The sequence below is a fragment of the Martes martes genome (genome assembly GCF_963455335.1).
Source record: "Martes martes genome assembly, chromosome: 10".
Taxonomy (NCBI): Eukaryota; Metazoa; Chordata; class Mammalia; order Carnivora; family Mustelidae; genus Martes; species Martes martes.
The window spans coordinates 6,957,747-6,985,621 of record NC_137898.1 but is presented as its reverse complement, the minus strand read 5'-3'; the positions used below and the strand labels follow the sequence as shown (position 1 = coordinate 6,985,621).

The following is a 27,875-nucleotide window of genomic DNA, read 5'->3' as shown; positions in this document are numbered from 1 at the left end:
CGTACGCCGAAAGAAGGCATAACCTCATCTTTCCACCAAAATGCCCCAGGTTTAGAAAACAGACCTATCCCCGTGGCCGGGCCCAAGCTGATAACCACTGAAGATAATCAACCGGATTCCCTAACAAAACCACTCTTTTAACATAAGTGAGGGCAGGCCGAGAGCAGACGGGGACAGAGAAGGAACGACTTGCGCCCGGGCACAGCAGCTCTGGGAGGTTTGGGGGGTGGGTACACAACAGCGCCTGCGCACCAACGCGCAGGGCCAAAAGATGACGAGCACTGGTCACGAGGCTTGGCCCAGCAGGCGGTGCCAAAATATAGGCAACCACGGCTGGCACCCAGACGCGACTTAAGTGATGCAGGCCAAGGACGACGCGCGCCAGAGCCCAGCTTTCGCGCCGCATGAGACACAACTGCAGAGCCGCCATGAGGTAGGCGGACCGCCGGGCGCGCGAGCGGGCGTGTCGGCGTTTGTGCGCACGCGCCCTTGGACGCACGGGGGCGCGCGACGACTGGGAACAAGAAGGAAACCAGAAGGGAAGGGGCGGGGTTGAACCCGTCTCGCGCATGCGCGCGCCGTGCAAACCATTTGGCGGGTTTTCGCTGGTTTCGCTGTTCTGTTCCAGTCCTGGAGAAGCTCCGCGGTAGCGTTTAGGGAGCAGGACGTTCTCCCCAGAAGTGCGAGTTAACGAGCTTTCTGCTTCCTTCCTTCGGGCGTTTGGGGGCTTCTCCCACATTAAAAAGAAGTGTTTCTCCGTGGCTGAGGCCGGGGGCCTTCCGACCGCCAGACGGCGTGGGCCATTTGGTCCTCTTCCGTCTCGCTCTCTGTGAGGGAGCAAGGATCCGAGGAGCCCCGTCCTGCCCATCAGTCTCCACGCCGTGGGTTCCTGGAACTCAGGTCGGAGCTCGGTGGGCCAGGCCCCCGGCTTCCCTGCTGGGTCACCATGAGCGTGTCCGCCCAGCGCCTGGTGGAAGAGTTGCAGATCTTCGACGTAGAATGCGAGGCGGCTCTGACCGAGAAATGTGAGTCCCTCGGCCCCGCGCCGCCCCCAGCCGAGGTCCGCGCTCCCGCTCGGTGTTCCCAGTCGCCTAGAACCCCAAAGGGAACGCAGCCAAGTTTCTCCCCTCCCCTAGATCAGGCCTCTTGGTGTTTGGGAGACGAAGAATTAAACCAAGCGTGCGATTTGGGATGTAGGTACTTGGCAGCGTTTGCAGTGTCCTGCTTGGATCCCAACTCGAGAGTAAGAATATGAAGCACGACTTTAAACCCGCGCAGTTTCCGAAAGGTGGAACTGGGCCGTGCCAGGATCAGACTAGGCCCGGTGGCGCGAGTTGTGAAATTCTTTAAGCCTCCGAAACAGAACAAGAGACGTGGGGGTTTTGAAATGTGACTTTTTATTCGTGGCTCCTCCCTTTCCAGCCTGGCTGTAAACTTCTCATCCATCACGTCTCATCAAAGCTGTTGGTGGTCTGTGCAGATATGAACCCTTGAGGTGGGTTCCCCAAATTGAATTTTAGCTCTGATAAAAACGCTGGGGAGCTTGTCAGCTGTTTACAGAGGCAGAAACAGACCAGGAGACCGCTAGTCTGTGAACCCCAGTCTCCTCTCCTCCAGTGTGGGTGCTCCCTTTTACTGGTCAGGCTCTGGGGTGGGAGATGTCGGAAGCAGTGTCTTGGAAGGTGTAGAGTTCTCAGTTTCAGAATCATGATGAACGTGCCTCTGCCCTAACCATTCGTCAACACTTAGAACTTTTTTTTTTTTTTAAAGATTTTATTTATTTATTTGACAGAGAGAGATCACAAGTAGGCAGAGAGAGAGAGAGAGAGGGAAGCAAGCTCCCTGCTGAGCAGAGATCCTGATGCGGGACTTGATCCCAGGACCCTGAGATCATGACCTGAGCCGAAGGCAGCAGCTTAACCCACTGAGCCACCCAGGCGCCCCTAGAACTTCTTTTTTAATGTGTAAAACCAGAATGCAAACATGTTAACTTTCCGTGAGATACCAAAATTCTCCAAGGTCTTATGCCCAGTGCATTCTTTTCCAAAATGCTGTTGGTTTCATCTCACAGAACTACTTTGGCAGTGGTGTTAGAATTCTAGGCTTTGAATTCATAATTACTAACCTCAGTGGGACTTTTAAGTTTGCCACCTTCTCCTTTAAGGTCCTTCTGTCCCACTCAAAGCTGATGAACTTGTCTCACCAAAAAACTAGAAACAGTTAGAAAACTTCCACCATTACTTCTTCACACCTACCTCTCCTGCTGCCTTATTCCAATGAATAAATTCTCCCTATTCCTAGCAAAATCCAGACCCCCCCACTAGAGTCCTAAATCCCATTCCTTCTCGAACCTTCTTATGAACATTGCTCCAGTAATTCTAACCTCTTACATGTTTTCTATTTTTCTCGCTTTAAGAGTTTTTCTCCTGATAGCACAGTAGTGTGGTTCTTGCTCCACTTTTAAAATACTCTGTTGAGGGGCACCTGGGTGGCTCAGTGGGTTAAAGCCTCTGCCTTCAGCTCGGGTCATGATCTCAGGGTTCTGGGATCGAGCCCCGCATCAGGCTCTCTGCTCGGCAGGGAGCCTGCTACCCGCCCCCCCCCCCACCTGCCTCTCTGCCTACTTGTGATCTCTCTTTCTCTGTCAAATAAATAAATAAAATCTTTAAAAAATAAAAATAAAATACTCTGTTGAACTCATTCCCTCTTCCAGTTCTTTCCTCCCCAATTACAGCAAACCTCTTCAAAAGGGTTGTCGGTTGTCTGTATTTGCTGTCTTCAGATTTGCCCTCCTTAAGCCCATTTCAGTAATCTTTTTCATCCCCAGGGCTTCTCTGAAATTGCTTCTCTCAAGGTCACCAGGGACCTTAACCTAGCTAAACTCGGGGTGACTTTTCAGTCCTCATCCGGAATTCCCATTTGACACCGTTCGTCATGTCTTCTTTGAAACACGTTTGTCTCTTAGCTTCTCAGACACTGTACCTAGTTGTTCTCTTATCTTGCTTGTCACCGCTTCTCAGGCTCATCCTGAGTCGCAAATGCACACACTTTCTTAGGGAATCTCATGTGGTCTCTCGGCTTTTCATCCCGTGTGTTGCTGATGAGTCCCAGGGGCCTGTCTTAGCCCGGGCCACTTGCTCGACTGCAGCTCACCTGTCCAGCTGCCAGCTGGGTGTGTAACGGGCACCTCGAACTCCGTGAATCTAAAAACCAAGGTCCTGTGTGTCTTCCCTTTCGTCATAGGACTTCCTCCTGCTCTCTTCTCCGCCCTTCTAGGTGCTCACCCTGAAAACCGCATCATCTGTGATTCCATTTTTTCTTCACCATCAGCAAATCCCGTTGGCTTTACCCTCACGATGCTTCCTGTGTGAAGTCCAACCACTTCTCCCCACACCTCACTGCCCCCACCTTGGTCCAAGCCGCCATCATTGCTCGCTTGCGCTGTGCCACGGTTCTCTTAATTGGTTCCCTTGATGCTACCCTTCCCCCCTTCGCTCTCTGCTTAACACGGCATCCAGAGTGGCCCTGTTCGCTGGAAGCTGGGTCATGTTACCGTGCTGTCCGAACCCCCTGGTGATCTTCTAAGTTGCTCAGAGTACTAACCAGGGTAATTACAGTGGCCAACCATCTGCACCCCCTTGAACTCCTCGTCTGTCTCCTTCCTCACTGTGTTCTACCCAGAGTGGCCTTGCTGGTCTCGCTTCTGCCTCAGGATCTTCGCTTGAAAGCTCTTTCCCTAAAGACTGCGTGGCTCGCTTTCCACCTTCTCGGCGAAGCCTTCCCTAATCACTGTATTGAAAATTACCAATCCCTGCTCCCAAACCCCTGATCCCTTCCCCAGCTTTCTTTTTCTTTTTAATCTTACTTATCTATTTATTTTTTTAAGATTTTATTTATTTGAGGGGGGAGAGAGAGAGAGAGCAAGAGCAAGGGGGGAGGGGCGCCTGGGGGGCTCAGTCGGTTAAGCGTCTGCCTTAGGCTCGGGTCATGATCCCAGGGTCCTGGGGTCAAGCCCACATTGGGCTCCCTGCTCAGCGGGGACTCTGCTCCTCCCTCTGACCCTTCCCTCTCTTGTGCTCGCTCACTCTCTCTCACAATCTCTCTCCCTCAGATAAATAAATAAAATCTTAGAAAAGAGAGAGCACACAGGAGGAGGGAGAATTAAACTCCCCGCTGAGCAGGGAGCCCGACCCGGGGTTCCGTCCCAGGACACTGGGATCATGACCTGAGCTGAAGGCAGCCGCTTACCGGACCGAGCCACCCGGGTGCCCCCAGCTTTCTGTTTCTACACAGCACATTGAACCATCTAACATAGCACAGATTTTACTTCCTTGTTTTCTGTCTCCAAGAGTAAGCTTCGCGGAGATAAGGATTCTTCTCTGTTGTTCACTGCTATATTCTCATGCCGGGAACCGGGCCTGGCACCAGTGGGTGCTGAGGAAACACTGACTGAAGAAATCAAAGACTGTTCTCACTTTTCCCCGGGGAGGGGGGAAGCTGCAGGAAACGAACTGTGGTCTCACCTGCCCACTTTCCCTTCCCGCAGTGGTGGAGCTGTGCCTCCTGTACGGACAGAACGAGGAGGGCATGGTAGCCGAGCTGATAGCCTTCTGCACCAGAACGGGGAAAGTTGGCCTCACCCCAGAGATCCTGAACTCTTTTGAGCATGAGGTAAGAACAAAATGTAAGGAAACTGATAATGGAATTCTCCATTCCTCCCTTTCGGGGGGAGGTGGTGTGAAACGAGTGTGGGCTTCAGAAACACATCTGAAATCTGGTCCCAGTGTGCACGGGGGCAGCCAACATAACGTCTGTCCCTGAACGTCTGTTTCCTCTTCTGTTACTGGTTCTAATAACCCGTATTTTTTTTTATGGTTATTGTAAGAATTAGACGAGAGTGGGTCAGAATCACCTAAAACGGTATATTGGGTGGTATGTAGGCCTTCAGCAAATCGTTGGTGGTGGTGGTAGCTTTGAGTGGTTGCAGACCGTCCCGGGATGACTCTTTTTCGCTAGCCTGCCGTGCACTGTCTTGACTTAACTCGTACTTGGAGGAATTTTATATATTAGATTGTATTTTGAGTGCCTGTTATTACCTCACAGCTGTGGAACACACCTCCTCTGTTACTTGACTATGGAATAATACAGTCATTATCTTTTATTCCTCAGTGTCTAAGCAAAAAATTGTCCAGAGCGTCCAGGGACGGTGGGCATGCCGGAGCCAGAGACATTGTTTCCATCCAAGAGCTGTATCCTTTCCTGCTGCTGGTCTTTGTAGAAAGCCGGGTGCTGTATCTTGTAATTTGTGTAATTTAAAAACAGATAATAAGAGTACCTACTAGTCGGCTTTTTTATGTAATCAACCCTTGCCTTCAATTTTGGGTGGAAGTCTGTTTTTCCTGAGCACTGTTTGTAGAATCGAAGTGGAGGAAGAAGAAGAGAGCCTCTTGGACTCCTACACCACACCCTCTAAGGTCAGTGTATGTTGGAGATCGCTTCCCATGAATAGCCTTTTTTCTTTATTCTAAAAACAGTGTCACGACATTTGAAGTTCTGAGGGAGAAAAGGAGCCACCCATATGGTTCCTACTGTGTTGCCACTTACATGTCGTCCTTTCCCGTCACAGGCATAGCCATGTTTACGTAATGGCAGTCCTTGGAACCATAGAGCTATCCTGCCTTTTTTCAACTAGCATAAGCATCATGAAATGTTCATAAATACAGTTTCTCCATAATTACTCGTCGTAAAAGTTGCAGAGCATTGTATCCGGTGGAGGTGCTGTAACTGAATGGTTCAGTTCCAGTGTCGGATCCCAGCGTGAGGGGTAGGCTAGGGTAGTGGACTATGGAATAGTATTGGCGTCAAAGCCTGTGTCAGAAGACCTAGGGGACCTTGGGTGAGTTGTTTTATCCCTCTGAGCTGCAGCTTCCTTACCTCTAAGATCCCGATGCTTCCGTTCATCTACCGAGCAGCTGCCGTGTGCCAGGCTCTGTACCAGACGCCGGGAGAGCAGTGGTGGAGAGAACAGGCACGGCTGGGCTCTGCCCTCAAGAAGCTCAAAATAAATCTGTAGAAATCCATAAACACGGAGGAAGCCTTAATTTTTCAAAGTCAAGTTGCATTGTGAGGAAGAAGGCAAGTAGTTCAGGTGCGCCTGTGGAGAGTTAGAAAGCCGAAAACACGCCCTGTGAGGTTGCTGACACAAGACGGGCACACGTAACCTATTACTTGGACACGCCGCAATTTCCCTTAGCTTAAAACTGAAGAGATCGTACACTCAGTGCTTGATTTTCCCCCTAGAGATGGTCCTGTCCTAGAACCCATGTCTTTTTTTTTTTGACAGCGAGATTACAAGTAGGCAGAGAGAGAGGGGGAAGCAGGCTCCCCGCTGAGCAGAGAGCCCGATGCGGGGCTCGACCCCAGGACCCTGGGATCCTGACCTGAGCTGAACGCAGAGGCTTTAACCCACTGAGCCACCCAGGCGCCCCTAGAACCCGTGTCTTACTAAAAAGCGCTTTCCTTCTTGGGTTTGCTCAGGCCAGGAGCCTCGGAGACCTCCCTGAGTCTTCCGTCTCTCTCATGCCCCCCTCCCAGCTCATTCACCAGCCCTCTCCCCTTGTGCCCCGGGACCTGTTGCCACCAGGTCCTCGGCACTGTCCTCTCCTGGATGAGCGGGACAGCTCCCTGTCCTGGCTGCTTTCTGCTGTGTCCGCCTCTGAGCCGCTCACACAGCAGCTACCGCGTGCCACGCTCCGCTCGAATGCAAGTCGCGCCAGGTTTTGCTGCTCACTGCCCTCGGCCGGCTCCCCCCATCGGCCCCGATAACATTCAGAAGGTGTGTGAGGGTCCGTCGGAGTCCGCCCACTCCCGTGTCCACTGCCCTCTCCGCCTCACTCTGGCGGTCTCTCTGCTCTTCAGACACACCAGACATGGGTCCGCCTCATCTGTCCCCCGTCCGAGGGAGCAAACCCGCCGCCGAGAGCGAGCCCCTCCTCGTTCCCGCCTCTGTTTCCTTCTCTTGCTTTACTTTTCTCCGCGGCACTTGCTAACCTGAGGCAGGTTGTGTATTTCTGCTCTGTTTCAGTCTGCCTCCCTGTGTTAGAGCAGAAGCTCCCAGAGGGCACAGACGGCACAGACGCGGCTGTGTTCGCTGCTGTTTTTCCAGAGCCTGGCATGTTCATCGTTGTTAAAGGACAGACCTGAGTAAGGACGGTTGCTTGGCTCTCTAAGTAGCACCAGCCGGGATTGCGGACCCTGGTAGGGCTGCCTCATGTGACGGTCTCACAGCTCCAGCATGTGTGATCTGTCTGTCTGTCCAGAGCCGAGCGTGCGCTTGGGGACTGACTCCTGGTCACCCAGCGCTCCGTGGACTGACGCGTAGATCAGATGCAAATCTACTTGGTTCCCCAGGGGAGTATATGCCCTTCCAGGGACAGAAATACCGTCCTAAGGATGCCCGTTCCTGCCACGGACGCTCAGTTAGGAATCATAGCTGGTGACCACGGAATCAGAGTTAAGTGGGTTGGACTGAAATGAGCAAACGAGTTGAAAGACGTGTGGAAAGCTCAGAGGAGACGCCACGTGGGTCTGGCCCAGGGGAACGTGAAATACCTTGATTCGTACCTGTCCCAGGGAAACTGCTCAGTCATCGTTAGGCCATTCATCAGTGGCCTCCTGGCTGCGTGGTCATGGGGCCAAATGTTGGCCTTTCCCCTCACGAACAGTGCACAGCGAGCTTGCCAGACCCTTGTTGGGTCTCCGAGGCAGGCGTGCCCGTGGTGTAGAGCCGAGTAACCTGTTGGCCTTCTCCGATCATCATTAAATGTTTGACTTGTACAGTTAACAACTCTTCTGCCTCTGTGCTCGCCATAATCCCCTGGTGATCATTTGGCTTTCCACATGCCCTGCCTGATTGGAGGGAATGGGTTAGCCTGCGGATGTGAAGTTCCCATGCCACCAGCATCCACTTTCAGTGAATAAATTGGCAACCTGGGCTATAATTTGGGTTTCTGGATGGTATGAGAATGTGCTTGCCCCAGGATATGAGAATATGGTCTCCTCGGTCCCGGCACTTCTCACTGCAGATGCCTAGACGTGCATCGTTTATAGCAAATCTCTTGAGCGCAGTTAGAGTGAGCGCGTCCCTGAGAAGTCCGACTGGACTTGGTCTGTTGATGCCATCGGGTTTGGCTGCGAGCGCTGAGGACAAAGGCCATGAAACTGCCCTGTCTCCCACCCTCTTGCCATGTCCTAGGAGACGGACTGTCCTCTTGAAATACCCCCACCCAACCTTGACCCTAGAGTTCCATATCCCTGTGGATTACAAGAGTCATTTAAGATATTAGTTTGAGAAAATACACCGAAACCATAAAATCTCACCCATCCTTTGGCCCGTTAATTGTCCCTAGTCAGAATCTCTCCTAAGGAAGTAATCTGAATTATGGGAGAAGCCATCTGTGTGACGATGGACATCAGCGTTATTTAGGATTCAGCCAAAGGTACAAGCACCCATTCACCCAGCAGTAGAGAAGTATTCACGTCAACTCTTGTATGTATCAGTTTAATCACAGCTACTAAAAAAGGACAAAGTTTGTGGGAAAATCTTCATAGCTAGTATAGTGTGAAAAAAACAGTATATGTAATATTCAAATAAAGGTTTATATTTAAACTAAGATTGTAAATATTAGAATTTATATATTTTTTAAATTGGAAAAATATGAAAATAGCAGAGAGGAGTATTAAAAATTGGTTATTGTACAAGAGTGGTAGCATCAGAGTCTTTTTAAAACCTAATTTCTGGGGCGCCTGGGTGGCTCAGTGGGTTAAGTCTCTGCCTTCGGCTTGGGTCATGATCTCAGGGTCCTGGGATCAAGCCCCACATTGGGCTCTCTGCTCGGCGGGGAGCCTGCTTCCCCCTCCCTCTCTCTGCCTGCCTCTCTGCTACTTGTGATCTGTCTCTCTCTGTCAAATAAATAAATAAAATCTTTAAAAAATAAAAAATAAAACCTAATTTCTGTCCCAGCTACTTGATAATGGCCTTGCCATCTGTTCTCCGGTGTTTGTGCCCAGTCGTCGCCAATAGGTGGCTGTGGTGACATGACTTTGGTACGCAGCCAGGAGGAGCCCAAGAGCAGGGAATCCTCTGCAGAGCAGCCGGCCTCCTGGTTGTGGTCCTGGCGAAGAGTGTACCCCTGCTCTGCCCCAGTCAGCTGTCCTAGACTCTGGGGAGCAGCAGATCTCGGAGCCACGGGTCTCAATCCTGGGCCTCCCTTTGGATTCCTGTGGATGAGCAAAAGCCCGAGAACAGAAGTGACGCTCAGAACAGAAGTGACCAACAGAAGTGAGGTGTTTGCTAAACACTCCGACTATGATGAGCTCAACCATGTTATCTTCCCGGAGTCATTTCCCTTCTCTAATTTTGAAAACGTTTGGGATTTTGCCAAAATGAGTCGTAACATGGTCCCACCCCTTCTCAGGAAAATGTGTCTGTGCAGATTAAAATTTCTAGCTGTTCCAAAGCAAAGGGGCAGGGAAAGAAGGTGACCACATGCACAGTTTGACAGGACAGATTGCTGGCCTGGCAGTCCTTTCTGGGAAATGTTGATACTTTTTCCTAATTGCCTTCAAAATGGGGACAGGGTTCCGATGGATTTGGTGATAGCTGCTGAAGATTTCCATATGGGATTATGCTTGGAGCTGGGGCTTTAAGAAGGGAACCAGCCCAGCCCTACCTTGTGCCCTTCTCTTGGGCACCGACCGGGCTTTTCTTCCTAAGCGGCCGTACCCTCAGGTAACAACTTGGGTTTTCGGTGACTGGGATCTCGTTTTCTGTTTTGTTCCTAGGGTTCTCAGAAGCGAGCTATCACCACTCCAGAGACCCCCCTAACGAAAAGGACTGTGTCTACTCGGAGCCCGCATCAACTCCTTTCGCCGTCGAGTTTCTCTCCAAGGTATGGATCAGAATGACTCCAGCTGCCGGACAGCGGGCCAGCTCTCCCCTTTCTGTGGTTGTCGGGGGACTGACCCTCCAGAGTGAGGGAGTCCGTGCAGGTGAGCGTGTGGCTCTGTGGTATCCGGCTCGAGGGCTTACTGCTGTCTGCCCTCCCTGCCTTCCCTTCCTGGGTGGAAAATTACTGCGTCTTCCAGTCGTTAAGGAAACTCACTTTCCACCCACTTTTCTGGGGCTCATTTCCCAGATCAGGAACAGATACCTTCTCCGGAAAACAACCTGTCTATTCAGAAGCCCGTGAGTCTCGGGAGTCTCGCCAGGGGAGACAGATAGGTTCCCATCTGCCCCTGTTCTGTTGTTGTTGGGTTTCTTCTCCTTGTTCTTCCTCTTCTTTTCATCTCTAGTATCAACTTTTTCTTTAAGATTCTATTTATTTGTCAGAGAGCACAAGCAGGGGGAGCGGCAGGCAGAGGGAGAGGGAGAAACAGGCTCCCCGCTGAGCAGAGAACCCGATGCGGGACTCGATCCCAGGAGCCTGCCTGAGCCAAAGGCAAACGCTTAACTTACTGAGCCATCCGGGTGCCCCCACAGCGTCTATTTTTTTTTTTTAAAGAAAAGCACGTATCTGTGTTCATCTTGTTGGAAAACCTGCTTATTGTTCCTCTCTCAGGTTACAACTAGTTTCTGAGAGTTTGCATGTCACTGTGCGTCTACGCGGACTTAGTTGGCATTTTTATCCCTGCTGCCACCTCTGCACGTAAATCCACAAAGATCACATGTGATTTTTTTGAAATCCGTAAATGACATGTCTCCTGTTAGCACATTCCATAGGCGATGGCCCTGCCGGGTAGAAGAGAAGCTTGGTGCTGCCGCGTCCGGCCAAGGACCCGTCACGTTCACCGTTTAGAGAAATTCGAACTGCCTGTGCCGCGGTCCCCTTGTCGACAGAGCAGAGCTGAAGATTGTCCAGCTCTGTCGCTTGAGAAAGGAGGTGACAGCGGTCACTCCAGAAGAGCGGCCATGGGACCCGGAAGGACAGTTTCCCTAGCATGAGCCACTGCTGCTTTCGGGAGTTCTCAGACGGGTTTGGGAAATGAGCTTTCTAGACGTACGAGGGCCTCTTTGAAACTTGCCGGCTAGAGACGGTTCTCATCAGCCGAGCCAGCACGGTGACGGCAGCAGTCCCTTGAAGTGTCCTGGCACTAAGGGGCCAGCAGTGATGGCTGTTCCACGGGGCCACTCGGGGAGGAGCTCAGAGAAGGCAGCCGTGCGCTGCCTCGGCATTTTTTTAAGTGCACGCTAATAAAGCTGACATCAGAAACTGGTTTTGTAATTTATGGAAGTAACCTGTAAATTATCCAGGTAGAAGCAGCGCAGGGCCCGAGCTCATTAACCGAGCTCCTCTCCCGTAGCCTCTGTGGGAAGCAGGAACGATGGCTCCAGTTTCGGTATCGCCCGTGAAACCGGTGCGTGCAGAGCTCGGGTCCTGAGGGGCAGAACGCCTGCAAGTGAGCTCGCTGCCAGCTGCGTTCCCAGCCAGGGGGTGCGAGGCCCGCACGGCCTTCCGGGGAGCTCAGTGACCTCCGTGTTCTTGTTTACCAGGCGGGTCGTGGAAATACGAGAGCCTGTCAGCTGGGCCTTGGAGAGTGGGAACGGTTGTCCACCAGCTGGCTGAACTCAGTGCAGCCCCATCTGCACACACGGGGGAGCTGATTAAGTCCTTTGACCTTCCTTTCAGTGTGGTGTCTACCTGGAGCCGTGTTGTGCCGTATTAGAGATGCACAGCAACTTTGGGCTTATCCACAGCCGGGCTCTAGGGTATTCTAGTAAGTGCGGGGGAAAAAAAATTCGTAAGAGAGGCCCTTGAGTGGCTCAGTTGGTTGAGTGTCTGCCTTCGGCTCAGGTCATGATCTCGGGAACCTGGGATTGAGCCCCGCATCCATCGGGCTCCCTGCTCAGCGGGGGGTCTGCCTCTGCCTCTGTCTCTCCCCAGCTTGTTTCCTCTCTTTCTCTCTCTCTAATAAAAAAAATCTCTTAAAAAATTGTAAGAGAGAAAAGAAAGTGGTCCTTCAAACTCGCTTTTTAATCAATCCAGAGTTTGGTTTGGTTTTCCTTTGTTTAGCTGTAGTCCAGGAGAAAACCTTCTGAAATATGTCTGTCTCTAAACTTACCCCCATTCCTGAAATTCCTTAAAGGTCTGGGTATATCCAACCCCATTAAGCTGATAAGATTTATAAAATGTGCGGCCAGCTTGACGTTTCTCCAGTCCCCCTTTCCAAAAGGTTACCTCATTATATTCACCTCACTCTTTAAATAGGAATTCAGTAATGCGTATCTGTTTTGCTTCCAATCAGTGCTACTCCCTCTCAGAAATACAACTCGAGAAATAACCGAGGAGAAGTGGTTACCTCCTTTGGCTCAGCACAGGGAGTGTCTTGGTCTGGAAGAGGAGGGGCCGGTAACCTCAGCCTGAAGGTCTTGGGGGGTCCAGAGTCCCTCACCAGGAGCTACAAATCAATGTTCCAGAAGCTCCCAGATATTCGAGACGGTAATTGTTTATCTCTTTGCGATTCTGGAGAATATAAAACCACCTGGAAAGGCGTAGAGTAAGTAACACAGCTTTAGCTAGGCCGGTAGAACAAGTTCCAAGGTCGCCTTTGAATACAGAAGTTCGTAGATGTCCTCAGGATGCCCCTAGCAGTGGAGGGACAGGACATGACCCTCTCAGCAGTTCTCCCAAGTCACTCCGCTTCCCTAAAAAGAAAGCACATAACCATTTCCCGGTGACAACCATTTGAACTGTGTAGAAGCCGATGAAAATCAAAGACATTTGTGGTGTCTTCCTTGTAAAGAATGGAAGATTCTCCAGGTGGGACTTGACTTGCCCTAATCCTCACTGATGACCAGAAGGAAAGGAAGGCTGGGTTGTGGGCATCTGTGCTGACTCTCGGGGAGTGTGCCCCGTGATCTGTGGCCAAATTTCAGCCACCAGATACTGGGAGATTGGCTAGGGCTTTAGAAGGAAGTCCTGGGCCCCTCCTACTTCTGTAAATTGACTGACTTCAATATTTTACAATGCGCTGTATCTTCTCCCCTTGCAAGTGAAATGTCCTAAACACAATACTTTTTCCCCTCTGGGCTTTCAGTTCTGACCTGTAAGATAGAGGAACTTGGCAGTGAACTCAAGGAACATTACAAGATCGAGGCTTTTGCTCCTGTTCTGGTCCCAGCTCAAGTAAGAATCGTTCTAACAGTCCTTCCTAAATAATACTGTATTTTTTTTAAAAGATTTTATGTATTTATTTGACAGAGAGAAAGAGATCACAAGCAGGCGCGGGGGTGGGGGGGTGGTGAGCAGGCTCCCTGCTGAGCAGAGAGCCCAATGCGGGTCTCGATCCCAGGACCCTGAGATCATGACCTGAGCTGAAGGCAGACACTTAAGCCACTGAGCCACCCAGCTCCCTAATATTGTATTTTAAACTAATGGTAAAAAGGCATCCTTGCTCCCTTTTTTACTTCTTGTCTACGTTCTAGTTAGAACATCTGTCTTGGTCGAATTTGATAACATTTTCTTTGCACTTGGATTAGGGTCTTCTACATAAGCAAAGACTGAGGCCTTCCCCTTTTTAGTGTGAGGCAGGTAGCCCCCTGGAGATTTCCCACGGATAGAAGTGTTCAGTGATCAGGTTATGAGGACAACAGCAAGGGTAGGGTTTCCAGGAGCAGTGACCCATAGTCACTCCCCTAGTTTGGTGTCTGTCCTTATGGATCAACCGTTGCCAGTAATATCTTTAATTGTGGTTTAATCTGGCATATGTTCCAGTGCTTTCTCTCTGAAACTTTTTTTTTTAAGATTTTATTTATTTATCAGACAGAGATCACAAGTAGGCAGAGAGGCAGGCGGGGGGGGGGGAGCAGGCTCCCCACTGAGCAGAGAGCCCGATGCAGGGCTCAATCCCAGGACCCTGGGATCATGACCTGAGCTGAAGGCAGAGGCTCAACCCACTGAGCCACCCAGGCGCCCCCCCTGAAACATTTTTTAACCTAAGGGGAAATGTGTTCTAGAAGATTCCTTAAGGAACTTCTGTCATTGTTTGCATTCAGAGAAGATTGACCACTTGGGGATGATACACAAAACCATGTCATATAAGGAAGTTTGGGAGGAAGCAGTGGAGGGGAGGCAGCAATGCACGGTCTTGTGGGGAAAGATTGGACTTCCTCAGTCTGCCCCCAGGAATGGGAACAGGACAGAGGAAGCCAGAGAGAGACATTTCAGCTCAATTTGAAGAAGAATTTCCTGTTAAGAGACAATATGGTATGTGGTTAAGGATATGGCTCTGGAGCCACACTTCAAACCCAGACTTGACCCACACTTTGACCTTAACTAAATTATGTAACCTGTGGCTGATTTCTCTCTTCTGTAAAGTGGGTCCAGAAATAGTGTCCACTTCACCGTCATTGCGAGGATTAAACAAGTTAATACATGTAAGCCTTTAGAACGTGCCTGGTATCCCGTAAGCCCAACAGACGGGAGCTGTTAATGTTTGAAACTATCCAGAGATGCAGTGGGCTGCCTTGGGGCGCAGGAACCAAGTTTGTCTTCCCTAGAGATGCCCAAGCTTAGGTGACGGCTTAGAGGGCCTCAAGCAGTGGGTGGGTGGGCAGACCAGATGCCCTGAGAGTCACTGGTGATGCTTGTCAGTAGGGTGGCCCGGCCAAAAAAAATCCTTCCTGCTTGGGATTTGCTCCGCTGTCCATTCTGGTGACCCCAGATTTCGAGCTCCTGCCCCCAAGACTGTCACACGTATGTTACATCTTCGGTAGGAGCCCATTACTCTGCTGGGCCAGATCGGCTGTGACACCAACGGGAAGCTGAACAGCAAGTCCGTGATTCTCGAGGGGGACCGGGAACATTCCTTGGGGGCTCAGATTCCAGTGGATTTATCTGAGCTCAAAGAATATTCTCTGTTTCCCGGACAGGTGAGATGGGACGCACGCGTGCTGTGTACTCTGTAGCGTGGATGGGGGTGGCGGTAGGATGAACATTGCTTCCCGGGCTGCCTCACACTCTCTTGAGGTGTGGCGGGAGCGCTGGCCCGAGGGCAGACACCAGTGTACAGATTCCAGATTTCCCCGAATGCTCTGACCTCAGCCCTGAGACCTGCTGCCGGGTTCGGCCTCCAGCTCCACCCCAGTAGGGCCTGTCACAAGCTCCTTATCATCTTGAAGCAGAGTGTCTTCTCTCTAAAATGGAAATAATACTTCTTACCTCATAGGATTGTTACCAAAAATTAGATCATCCGTATGGAGCATAATTATTATTACTGGTGCAACCTTCTTAATTTGTTTTCTAGAAAAATACCCCCGAGTTTCTAATTATAAAATGAGATAGGTGCAGTTAGTACTTAATAGATGTTTTTTTAAGTGAAATAGCTGAATGTGGGGCTCAAACTCATGACCCCAAGACCAAGAGTCGCATGTCCTCCCCACTGACCTGGTCAGGCGCCCCAGTACCTTCATACTTTTTAACTTTATCAAAATAGTTTTATTGCCGATCTCGTTTATCTCCCATTCTACTTCTTGTCCTTCAGGTTGTAATTATGGAAGGAATCAACACGACTGGTAGAAAATTTATTGCCACCAAACTCTACGAGGTACGAGGGTCACTGCCCCGCCTTCCCTCCTCCTCTGCTGCAGACACAGTATGGGCCGTTCCGTCTGTCCTGGAAACACAGGAGAACCTATTTATTTGCTTCTCAATCCTTTAGCTATAGAATGGGAAGCTACCTCTGGGCCCCCTGCAGACCATTTCTGTAAAGGGCCGTTTGGTAAATATCTGAGGCGTTACTGGTCTTACGGTCTCTGTCACAATGACTTGGCCTTGGTGGCTCAGAAGTGCCATAGAAGCCTGCCAACCAGTGAGTGTGGCTAGCTTCGTGAAGGCAGGCGGTAGCCGGATGGGCCCCAAAGCCCCTAGTTTGCCAGCCCCTGCTCTAGGCAGTAGTTAGTCCTCCACGGATTTGCAAATAACTCGAGCAAAAGTGGCAGATTCCCTACTCTTGGGTTTTGCCTAGAATACTGGGACTCCGGGCACCTGTGCTCTCCCACCTTCTGCTGGGTGTTAACGTGTTTAGCCGTGACCTCCCATTACCTGAGTTTCTCTGCCGCTCTGTGCCATGTAGGAGAACGGCAGGTACCATCAGTTCTGCGAGCTTTGAGCTCCAAGGAGCAAGACTGAGGCTGCTTTCTTCCCTCCACACCTCAGCCCTCCCTCCCCACCTGCCGATGCTGCGGTTCCCCAACCACATTCAGGGCCCACCCCCTCCCTTTTTTTTTGTTCAACCAGGAACTCAGTTCAGCTTTTCTCCTGTTTTTAAGGGTCTGCCACTTCCATTTTATCAGCCCACCGAAGAGGATGGAGGTGAGTTTGGGTTCAAACATTGTTCTGCTAACCACGAGGGTGGAGGAGGAGGATCTGGGTTCCTCAGGCCCCGAGAAAGCTGCAAACTGTGGCTGGCAGCACCCCGGGGGGAGGCCAGGAACGACAGCAGCTGGCTGGCTTCCCGGGCCCTTTGGAAGGCCGGGGTCTGAGCCCAGTGAGCCTGACCACCTGGGTTCTAGCTACACGAGGCATGCCATGTGTATCTGGAAGTTACTTTATAAAAGACCAAATAGGAATGGTTTTAAAAGGAATTTCAATGTGCTGTGGGATCCTGGTTAGGATCCTGGAAGAGAAAAGGGACATTATGGAAAACCTAGTGACCCCCAAACAGTCAGGAGTTAACAATAATAAGCCAGCGTGAATTCCTTCATTTTGTTTTGTTTTGTTAGAGATTTATTTATTTATTTGAGAGAGAGAGTGAAAGCATGCACGCAGTCCATAGGGATTGGGCGGGAGGGGGCAGAAGGCACGAGGCACGCCCCATACAGCGTGATCTCACAATCATGACCTGAGCTGAAATCAAGAGTCAGATGCTTTTTTTTTTTTTTAAAGATTTTTATTTATATATTTGACAGACAGAGATCACAAGTAGGCAGAGAGGCAGGTAGATGGGGGGGGAAGCAAGCTCCCCGCTGAGCAGAGATCCCGATGTGGGGTTCGATCCCAGGACCCTGAGATGATGACCTGAGCCGAAGGCAGAGGCTTAACCCACTGAGCCACCCAGGCGCCCAAGAGTCAGATGCTTAACTGACCGAGCCACCCAAGTGCCCCCAGGTTCATTTTGACAGATGCACCCAGTCAGGCAGGGTGCTGGCGTTCGGGGACATGGGGGGAAGAGTATATATACAAGAACTTGGTATTATCTTTGCAACTTTCCTATTCTTCTAAAGTTATTCCAAAATTGAAAGTTTATTAAAAAGTTAGACGAATTTCTGGGGCACCTGGGTGGCTCAGTCAGTTAAGTGTCTGCCTTCAGCTTGGGTCATGCTCTTACTTAGGCTCCCCGCTCAGCAGGAGTCTGCTTCTCCCACTCCCGCTGGCACTGCCACTTCCCCGCTGCGCTCATGCTCTCTTTCTCTCAAATAAAGAAATAAAATCTTTTTTTTAAAAAAAGACAAATTTCTTTCTTTTTTTTTTTTTTTTTTAGGATTTTATATAGTTATTTGACAGTCAGAGATCATAGGTAGGCAGAAAGGCAGGCAGAGAGAGAGGAGGAAGCAGGCTCCCCGCCGAGCAGAGAGCCCGATGCGGGGCTCGATCCCAGGACCCTGGGATCACGACCTGAGCCGAAGGCAGAGGCTTTAACCCACTGAGCCACCCAGGTGCCCCCGCAAAAAAGACAAATTTCTAAGGAGGCCTAGAGTTATTTGGTAACTAATCTGGGTGGGAAAGGACAAAAAGAAATTCTAACAGACTGTTTCAGAATCATTCAGAGCATTTTTGGAAGGAAAACAGAAGACTGGTGAGGACTCTTAGTGAGACGGCTGACTCAAGGATATTGTCAGCACCCCATGCACAGTAACGGTGCGTGATGAGGGCGTTCTTGGCGGTGACCTAGAATCAGGAATGAAATTTCGAGGTTTATGACATTGCACGTCGTATCAGAAGACCCATGTTTTTGGCAACGAACCAGTGAACGTGGTGGCATTAGATCCACTGTGCATGGCGAGGTGAAACTGACGTGGCTGAGGTGCCCGGGAGCCTGAGCCGCGCGCCAGGGAAGCCTCCGGAAGCCGTGGAGTTAGTTACAACAAACAGTCTTAACCGAGGTACTGAGATAATGCACTTGGAGACGCAGAATACGACGTGGGCCCTGGTCTGCTGGCCCTTGCTCTCCTCCAGGGTTTACATCTCCCGTAGGCTCCTCAGAACCAGATTTAACTTTGCCCCCTGCCCTAGCCCAGGGTGAAACAGACTCTTCTCCCTGAACTCTCAATCCCGACTCACGGCGTTCCTGCTCTGGTAGACGAGTAACGGCCTACTACTTCCTCGGACGGGGACTGTGTTTCTCTCTACGGCAGAAGGGACTTCACAGGTGTCCTTTACTTAAGAATCCTGAGATTATCCTGGATTGGCTGGGTGGGCCCAGTGTCATCACAAGGGTCTTTGTAAGGGGGAGGGCAGAACGATCCACATCAAAAGTAGGAAAGGTGGGCTGCTGGCTGGGAAGATGGAAGAGGGGTCCTGAGCCAAGAAATGCAGGTGGCTTCTAGAAGCTGGAGAAGGCAAGGGAACCCCTCGCCTAGAGCCTCCAGAAGGAATGCAGCCCTGCCAGAACCTTGATTGTGGGACTTCTGACCCCCAGAACCGTTAATCATAAATACGTGTTTGATTTCAGCCACTAAGGCTGTGATAATTTGTCTCAGCAGCCATAGGAAACTAACACAACTCCATGTTAAGTCAGAGATCTTTGGGTTTTGTTGGTGTAAGCTACAGAAACCGGTTCAGACTAACCTAAGAAAAAGAGAATTTGTTAGGGGAAATCCAGCTAGCTCGCGGCGAGGACGGGAAGCTAGAAATGCAGACTTGGGAGCAACTCTAGGTGTCCAGCCGGCAGGAATTCCCCAGCTCTCGTCCAGTTACCTCCGGCCGGAATAGGTCAGCTCCGCCTTTTCTTCTCTCCTTGAATGATTCACCTCGAGATTCCAGAACCCGAGAGGAGAGTATGGATGGCTCAGACTGATCACACACCTGGCTCTTGGCTAGGGGACAACATTACACCCAATTTACAGTCCCCCGGACTGCCTGGTGGAGGCGAGTGAGGGCCGGCTCTCCCAAAGGAAGGCCGATGCTGTGGGGAAATGGCCGTGCGAGACAAGTAGCCGAACGTCACACCTCCGTACCCCACACGGGAATCCCAGCCCGAACCTCACACCCAGCCCGTCTTTCTCCACTCCTCACCGGACCACGTGCTCTAGCCACACTGGACCACAGATGTTCCCTCAAGCCGCACACTCTCCAGGGTCCTGTCCTGCCCTTGCTCCCGGAAAATTCTACTTACGAGCATAAGCAAAGTGAAATAAGCCAGTCACAAAAAGCTAAATAGTGTATGGTTCCACTTACATGAGCTGCTTAGAGTAGCCAGAATCCTAGAGACAGACAATGGTGGCCAGGGTCTGGGAGAGCGGGAGTTCGTGTTTAATGGAGACAAGAGTTTCGGTTTCACGAGATGAAGGAGTTGTGGGAGCGGATGGCAGTGATGACTGCACAGCACTCTGCATTTATTTAATGCCACTGAAATGTATACTTAAAAATGGTGATGATGGCAAATTTTATGTTATTTGTGTTTTATCATTAAAAAAATAGGGGAAAGGCATGAGCAAATCTCACCTTGATCAGGTCTTTCCTGATTGCTGCTTCCTCCCATCGCCCACGTGTGCTGCTGGCAAACTGCCTGTCACTCCCTAGTTATTCGCATACTTCCCTGTCTCTAGCAGCTGGCAGAGTATTCTTTGTGGATGGGGATGAGATCCTGGATTCCTAGAGCTGTACACATAGGGAGACTCTCAATTAATTGAGTCCTGTGGCATTTTTCCCTAACTGTCCTTTCTCCCACCATCCCATTACCTTCTAATCAATACCTTATAATCCTTTCTGTCTTAGATTTTGAGCAAAACATGGTCCTGGTAGCCTGTGGCCCATACACCACATCTGACAGCATCACGTACGACCCCCTGCTCGATCTGATCACCGTCATCAACCGCGATCTGCCGGATGTCTGCATCCTGGTAGGACAGCGTCCTGGGACAGCTTCGCTGGGGGAGGCACCAAGGGGAAACTGGGGAGGAGACCTTAGAAAAAGGCCCAGGGGCGTCTGAGTGGCTCAGTCAGTCAAGTATCTGATGCTTGGTTTCAGCTCAGGTCATGATCGCATGGTTGTGAGATCAAATCCCCACTCGGGCTCTGCACTGGGCATGGAGCCTGCTTCCAATTCTCTCTCCCTCTCTCTCAGCTCCTCCTCTCTCTCTCTCTCTCAAATAAAGTCTTTTTTTTTTTTTTTTTTCCAAGAAAGGCCCTCTGTTGTAGGAGGCAGCACACCTGGTTAGGGGACCCTGGTGGCCTCCCTCCATCCAGGGTCACGGCCTTTGCCTGTGATGTTGGCTGGGCACCCCAACCCCGTCTGCTGTCCGGAGGGACAGATGGACCCCAGGCAGAGAACCACTAGGAGAGGGTGTGTGAAGGCGCTCCCGGACCCGTGTGGTTCTGATACTTCGTTTCTCTGTCTGCAGTTTGGACCTTTCCTGGACGCAAAGCATGAACAGGTTGAGGTAAGTCGAGGCTGGAAGGGGACGTGCCAGATACTTCCCTCCCATTGAGCCCTCACTCTTGTTCCCATATTTTGGAGTTTATGCAGTATTTGTCACAAGCCTAAATTAATCCCTGTGGCTAATCAGAAAAACACTGTAGCAGGGCATTTTTATAAAGATACTGCATTGGAAGGCTTCGTGTCACCAGAATACAAGGCCCGTTTGGAAGCTGGGGAAAGAAATACACATCTGTGAGTCTGGGGTCCCCGTGTGATGCTCGGTTCCAAGGCCTGAGCACGCTCGCACAGACACAGGGGTCTGTGGCTCATTAAGCTGCTACCCTTGGCTCCAGGACCCCTGTCTTGCTGTCCTTTGATGCAGAAAACACAAAAGGCCCTTCCTAGGACATCTCCGTGGCGGAGAGTCTGTGCCTCCTGCCCTTTGTCTCAGGATGTCGCACCTTCCGCAGAAAGGATTTCAGAACACTCTTGCTTCTAGTGTTTCAGCTTACGTTCTAGAGGATGAACAACTCCCCACCCGCTTTCCTGCCCCCAGACAGACTGCTCTTGACGACAGAGACCGCGAGCATGTGTCTTTCATCATTGACTGTCCTTCAGCTCCTCGCTGAGCAGCCGGCCCCCGGGGTCCTTCAGCACGCCAGGCCGGTCAGCGAAGGCCGGCGTCTGCCCTCTGAATCGTCTCCTTCCTCCTCTTGCAGAGCTGCCTGCTCACGAGTCCGTTTGAAGATATTTTCAAGCAGTGTCTGCGGACGATTATCGAAGGGACGCGCAGGTCAGAATTGAGACCGTTGGACAGAACCTCACGCTGCCCGGGTTCCCCGCGGCAGGAAGTAACGGTAGCTCCTGTCCCTTCATCCTTTTGAACTCCAGAGATCAGATCCCCCTCTTGACCCCCAAGTGCATGGACGCCGGGCTTAGAGGCGTCTCTAAAACACAAAGATAAACACACTCGACGGGGAGAGGCTGCGCAGACTTTCGCTCTTCCCTTGCTTGCCCTTTGCTTCCTTCCTTTTCTCGCTCCCTTTTGTGTAAACTTCTATTTCCTGGGAACCCTCCCAGCTGATTCTGAGAAGTGTTTGATGAGTTCCCCAACGAAATCCCCGGGGGCCCCAAGCATCTCGCTGCATGAGTGATTGTTTTGGGGTGAGTCCAAGTCCTTCCCCAGAGTCCGAGCTGCCCCACGCTTCGTGGGGCACTGCTGACGGCCGAGCAGGCCATGGGGGGGCGGGGGGGATCTTAGATCCTCGCTGTAGACCAAGGGGCAGGAACTGAGGAGAGACGTGCAACTCTAATTTGAGAGAAAAGGCACTATTCCAGGAAGAGTCCCAAACTACAAGTAGGAAGTTGCTTGGGAAGCAGACGTCCTCACTTCCTGCCCTCTTCTTGCAGGGCCTGGGTTTGAAGGGATCCGGTACAGGTGATGGATCTTCTCCTCTAGGGATCTGCCTTGCCCGTGGCTGAGCTCAGAGAAAATAAACATTCCTGAGGCTAAGCTTTTGAAAACAAGTCTGTAACAAAGGTGGTTTTTAAAACAAGATGTATAATCTTCCGCCCGCTCGCGGTGAGAACTGATCCCGGAGTCGATTAGTCGTAATACTACCTTCTTGTATCGGCAGCAAGGCCGCTCTGGCAGGCCTCGGGGACTGAGGAGAAGCCCCCCTAACTTACCTGGGGCTCAGGGGACTGGGCCTGCATCTGGGTCTGCCCCTTCCCCGCTCCGTCCCTCAAATGAAGTTAATACAGGTGCCTCCCCTCTTGCCGCTTGTCCTGACGCAGGCCAGACCTGGGGAGCACCTGGTGCCCCTCAGAGATACCCCTCCCCGTCCCGGCTGCCAGGAGCAGGGCTGGTGTCCTTATTCAGAAGGGTCCCCTGGGGATGGTCAGGGACCGAGTAGCCGTGCCCCAGCGGGCCGGGTGCTCTCAGTGCAACATCGGGTTCTGTTTTTGGTTCCTCGCCCCGTGTGGTGGTGACAGCAGTGGGACAAACAAAGAACAGACCAGGCATTGTGACTGTGTGGCGAGCGCCCAGCGCTGCCAGGCACTTTCATCTGCAGCCAGCGTGCGCCCCGGGGCAGGGGGAGCTGCCCCGCCCTGCCCAAAACAGTATATAAGCACTCCGTGCTGGGGGAATTTATTTTTATCCCTGAGAGATCAGATGTGCAGAGCTGATTTATCAGTAAAAGTCAGAGCTCGCGGAAGTGCCCCCTGCACAGAGAGCCGAGCTGCGCTGAGCAGCAGCCCCACAGAGGGAGCGGCTGTGGGGACCCTCCCACCGCCGTGCACGAGGTTGTGCAATGCTTAGCATAGTTGGAATTTTCTTTCTGATCCCTCCCCCTACAGCCACTTCACAACCATGAGCAGGAGGGCTGTTTCCTCCTTAACCATTGCTCTTCCAGAACCTTCCCTGAAGCAGCAGCTCTCCCCCTTTAAACGGGGCCAGCGGCATCTCCACCCTCAGTGTCCCTCGCAGACCGAGCCCCTGGCCCTGGAGCTCAGCTAGTCCTGGGATGGTCAGCCCTGGCTTCAGGTGACTTGATCGTGTACTTCTCCATGTCACAAGGACGTAACTGATGGCCAAAGTGGTCTCAAGGTCCTGGTTTCTGTTGCACAAGTCTCAGTTCAAGCTCTGAGCAGGTATGACAGGTGACAGATGTGACAACAGTCACCAATACCTTTCTCCCATAGGACAGGCAGCTACGGAGCTGTACCTGCGTCTGGGAAGGCCGTAGAGTTTAAGCAAGAGAGGGAGCTGGCAGTGGGCGCTGTTGGAGGGATTTAAACATGCCCTCAAAGTGACACTGGGCGCCTGTGTGGTTTGTAGTAGGCCCCCTGCCAAGCACAGCTGAGGGAACCAAGGAAACAGGACTTTTTTTCCCTTTCCTCTTTTGTGTGGCTGAGGATAAATAGTTGGGTCCTAGAGTTGAAGGTTTTTCTTCGCTTACATGTTGAACCTTGGAGATCCCCCTTCTGCTTCCATCGAAGAAAATCTCTGTGTGCCGTTGCTGTTAAATTGTCCTGTCAATCTGGCTAGACAGTCTGCTGAGAGAAACTTGGAGCATCGCTTCCCTGTGCGAGAGGGAAGGGCCTCGGGGAAAGGCCACGTGTGTTCTTCCCCATCCCTCGGGAGGTGTCTGTCCGTTGTTGTAATAAGGACCCAGTGTTCTGGTAGGAGGCTGTGGTTTGACCCCCCCCCTTGTGTGAAGCAGTGTGGGGGTCCAGCCGGCATGGCTGGTGTCTCCCTGGGCAAGAGTCCCCCCGCCCCACCAGGTCAGGGAGACTCCCGCCTGTACACCACGTGTGTGTGCACAGTGTGGAGTCAGAGGTTTGGTTTCCTATCTGGCTGCAAGGCCCTGATTCTTTGGTCAAAACCTTGTCTTTCTAGATTTTCTCTATCCCAATTTCGGCTCCCCCTTTCTTTCCTACCAAACGGTCCTGCCCTTGCACACCAGCAGCACACCACACAGGGCAGGGAGAAAGCGTGTCCCGGGTGACTCGAGCCTCGCTGAGGTAGATGTGCGGAAGTGGGAACAAGGTGTCTTGTGCTCACAGTGTCCCGTGGGAAACAGCCTCTCTCCTGCTAGAGTTCAGCTCGGAAATTCCTCCCTGGACAGGGGCCCTTGTCCCGAGCGCGACGTTTGCCGTCTGTCGTCCAGCTGTTCTAACTCGGCTGCACTCGCTTTTCTCCCTCTCCTGACGGTTTTCTGACAAAGCAGCTCTGGCTCCCGCCTCGTCTTTGTCCCGTCCGTGAGGGACGTGCACCGCGAGCCCGTGTACCCGCAGCCGCCCTTCAACTACTCCGATCTGCTTCGAGACGACAGAAAGGTAGCGGCGCCCCCACTCTGGCCCCCGAGTGGAGGGTGGATGGGCCTGACTCTTAAGCATCTTTGTTTAACAGACGGATGTATTTGTGATTTACTGTCCATCGGTTTGGCCCCCCCTTTTGGTGGTCTCCCCACCCCCCCGGGAGACCCCCCTCCGCTGTCCCCCCCGACAAGGGCAGGACGTTTCTAAGTTGGGTGCACGAATGCTCGTCTCGCCCCTTCTCGTTTCAGCGAGTGCAGTTCGTGTCTGAGCCCTGCAGCCTCGCCGTAAACGGGGTGATCCTCGGCCTGACGTCCACGGATCTGCTGTTCCACATGGGAGCCGAGGAGATCAGTAGGTGGGGAGCACCTCTGGGCCGGCAGGCAGGACGCTGGCTCTCTGGACCCCGGGCCTTTCTTCCACCAAGAAAACCAAGGGGCCGCTTGGCAGAGCCTTGACTGGGAAGTCCTCAGAGCCGCGCTTTGTGCCAGACCCTTCGGCCGTTCTGCTTTGCACTCCGTTTCTCATCGTAGAAGTTCATCTCCTTTTCTTCACCTCCCACTCTCGTGACCTAAGCAGGAGTGGGTGTCCCTGCTCGTGCAAGTGACTGCAAAGCTGGTCAGCCGGGTGTCGGTCTGCAGAAACCCAGACCCAGCCTGCCTGCTGGCCGCCGTCCGGCGGTCCCTCCATCGCTGGAGGGCGTGTGAAGCAGTGTGTGTGTTAGGCGAGATGGGTGTGTGCTTGCTGGCTGGGGTCCGAGGTGCAAGGGTCACCCTGACTTCACGCCAAGCGCACGCTGGTGCGCTTCTAACACGTTCTCGCACGTTCTCGCACACTGTGGTTTTAGCCAACAGCTTGCGTGGTCTTGATCACCTGGGATGCCTGCTCTTTGCCTTTGCAGCCCGGTGGCCGGCTCCCCTTCTCGGGGGGAACAGACCGAGCTCTTTTTTGGGGGGGTCTTTCGACTTCCCCAGAGGTACCCTCTCATCACTGCCTGTGGGCCATGGAGCTTCTCCCCAGTTTATCGAGTCCTCAGGTCCTCCCCAAAGAGACACGGAAGCTGAGGAGGCGAGGCTCTACATTCCATTTCTTGCTTCTCTCGCTTCCCCAGTGCTTCTGGACCTTCGGACAGACTCAGCCGAATCCTCAAGCACATCCTGACCCAGAGGAGGTGAGCTCGCTCGTGGGGCTCTCTGACCAGGACAAGTGGGCTTTGGGGTCCGGTGCTTTGATGGGTTTGATTGCGAGCATCTTCCTTGGGCCACTACCTGGGAACTCTCCCCCCGCCCCCGTGATGACAAGCCTGCCTTCTGTCCCCCAAACACAGGGAGGAGTGGGAGAGACGATGTGGGAAGAGGGGCCCCCGGCCCAGCCACTGCTGACTGTTTCTCTCCGTCTCTGTAGCTACTACCCGCTCTACCCTCCCCAGGAAGACATGGCCATTGACTACGAGAATTTCTACACCTATGCACAGCTGCCCGTCACCCCGGACGTCTTCATTATCCCATCAGAGCTGAAATACTTTGTGAAGGTAGGTTTGAACTCTGCTTTTTCCCCCAAAACACCAGGACCTGTCTGACTTTCCCTTCTAGACCGCTGGTCCCCACTCCTCATGCTGGGTGGGGATGGTGCTCCTTTCTTTGGGAGAGGTGATAAAAGGACTAGAAAATGAGTCTATTAGTAAAATGTTTGAGTAAAAGCCGTCTCCCTGCTCCCATGTACCTCCCGGGTGTTCAGCTAGCCAGCCTGGGAGGCCCAGGGGCAGGTAGGAAGCCCCTCACACAGTGGTTGTCATGTGGGGCCATATCCGGGAGACCTGGGGACATTTCGCACGTGCACTTGCCTGCCCCACTCCCCGGAACTCCGATGTGACCTCCAGAAAGGGCTCCGCCATGAGAACTTTGAAGAAGCCCTTGGGTCATTCTCATCTCGGCCACCTGAGGCCCCAGCCCCCGACCCCCGGGGTGGGTCCCTCGGGATCTACCCAAGCCGTAGCTCTCTTGCCAAATCAGCTAGTGGGACCTCAAGAGGTAAAAATGTGTTCCGCTGTTGGAAACAATAACCAGGTCAGGTTTGTCTCCTAAGTTGGGGAGCTGATTGTTACCCTTTTTAATTCTGGTTCAGAGGCTCAAAAGGAAGTCAGGGCTTTCCAATAGTAAGTTAACAGATTGGACTTGAGATGTGTTCCGTTGCCTTCCACTCCGTTTTCCCAGCCCCTCTCTGGGGTCTGTTAGGTGGTTCCAGCTTTCTCACGTCTGCTCCTTTCCTTTCCCCAGGACGTCCTCGGCTGCGTCTGTGTGAATCCCGGGCGCCTCACCAAGGGGCAGGTGGGGGGCACCTTCGGCCGCCTCTTCGTCAGGAGGCAGCCGGCGGCGGGCGGGGAGGGGAGGCGGAGTCCGTGCGTGGCCGCCCAGGTGGTCAGGATCTGAGGCCGTCGCGTGGCGCTCACGGACGTCTGAGAGCCCAGGAGCAGCCCTCCGCCGGGAGCCCGGCCGCTGGAAGGTGGAGGACAGCGGACAGTCACCTGGCGCAGGGAGGCTGCGGGGGCTCGGGCCCGGCGAAGCTGGACCCTGACCCTGACCCTGACCTGGAGTTGAGCTGCTCTGGAAGAAAGCTCTTGCTTCTTCGTGGACACACAGAGCCCGGGGCAAACTGGCTGTGGACGCAGCGTGCTCGGAAAAGGCCAGAAGGCTTGGTGATCTCTCGGCGGGAATCAGACACAGAAACAACTTTCGGAGAAATAAAAGTAAATTCTGAGGGTGACTCCTGAGCGGAGTTCTTTTTCCTTTTTCTTTTTCCTGGCAGGGAACAAAGAACGTTGCCTCCTTAACCTGTGCCCGGTGAAGGCGGCACGTCTGTCACACTGGGTGTCCGTCCGGCCGCAGCCCTGACCCTCCCCAGGCCCCTGTGGCCTCCGTGCTGGGGAGCGGGGCGGGGGGGGCCGAGGAGTTGGGAGAATTGCAGAGCGAGGAGCTGGCGGCGTGCCTGGCCCTCCCCGCGCAGCCCTGTTCTGCGGGCGGTGGTCCCAGCCTGACCACTCCATCTGGAGGGGGCGGCCTCCCGGAGCCCAGCCAAAGCTGGATTCCCCGGCGCTGGCCCTGCCAAAGTTGCACAACGCGTGGGGCTCGCCCAGAGCCCGGAGCTCTTGGCCAGGTGGGGCCCTCGAGGGTCCCCAAACACCCCGTGTGTCCTGGCATTTGGGGAGAAGCCGTCACTAGCTAAACGTGGACTGGGTTTCTGCCCAAAGCCAGCGGGCTCTCCTGCCTCTTCTACCAAAGCCAAGCGGGAGGAGCTCGACTGCTGGGCTGGAGGAAGTGTGCAAGGGTGCGGCAGGCGTGATGCCTGCAGCCTGAGTCAGAGACAGACAGGTGACCGAGCAGGGTCCCACCTTTGCCTCCTGCCCCGGACGGCGAGGG

General features: G+C 52.7%; 1 protein-coding gene across 2 annotated transcripts; it reads left to right on the top strand.

The window, feature by feature from the left end:
- Positions 1 to 256: 256 nt before the first annotated feature.
- On the top strand, positions 257 to 27,229 carry POLA2 (DNA polymerase alpha 2, accessory subunit). 2 transcript variants are annotated; one of them, XM_080817106.1, is made up of 18 exons: positions 257 to 433; positions 4,547 to 4,671; positions 5,170 to 5,249; positions 5,417 to 5,474; positions 9,844 to 9,950; positions 12,304 to 12,497; positions 13,096 to 13,184; positions 14,774 to 14,929; positions 15,541 to 15,603; positions 16,328 to 16,370; positions 19,995 to 20,119; positions 20,621 to 20,659; positions 21,357 to 21,430; positions 24,372 to 24,480; positions 24,711 to 24,817; positions 25,571 to 25,630; positions 25,864 to 25,990; positions 26,736 to 27,229. In XM_080817106.1, the coding sequence occupies exons 2-18, from the start codon at positions 4,588 to 4,590 to the stop codon at positions 26,886 to 26,888; spliced, it is 1,668 nt and encodes a 555-aa protein (XP_080673232.1). In that variant the 5' UTR covers positions 257 to 433; positions 4,547 to 4,587; the 3' UTR covers positions 26,889 to 27,229. The 2 variants fall into 2 exon arrangements, with proteins under 2 accessions (XP_080673232.1, XP_080673231.1); XM_080817105.1 differs by lacking the exon at positions 257 to 433 and adding an exon at positions 550 to 1,025.
- The last annotated feature ends 646 nt before the right edge of the window (positions 27,230 to 27,875 follow it).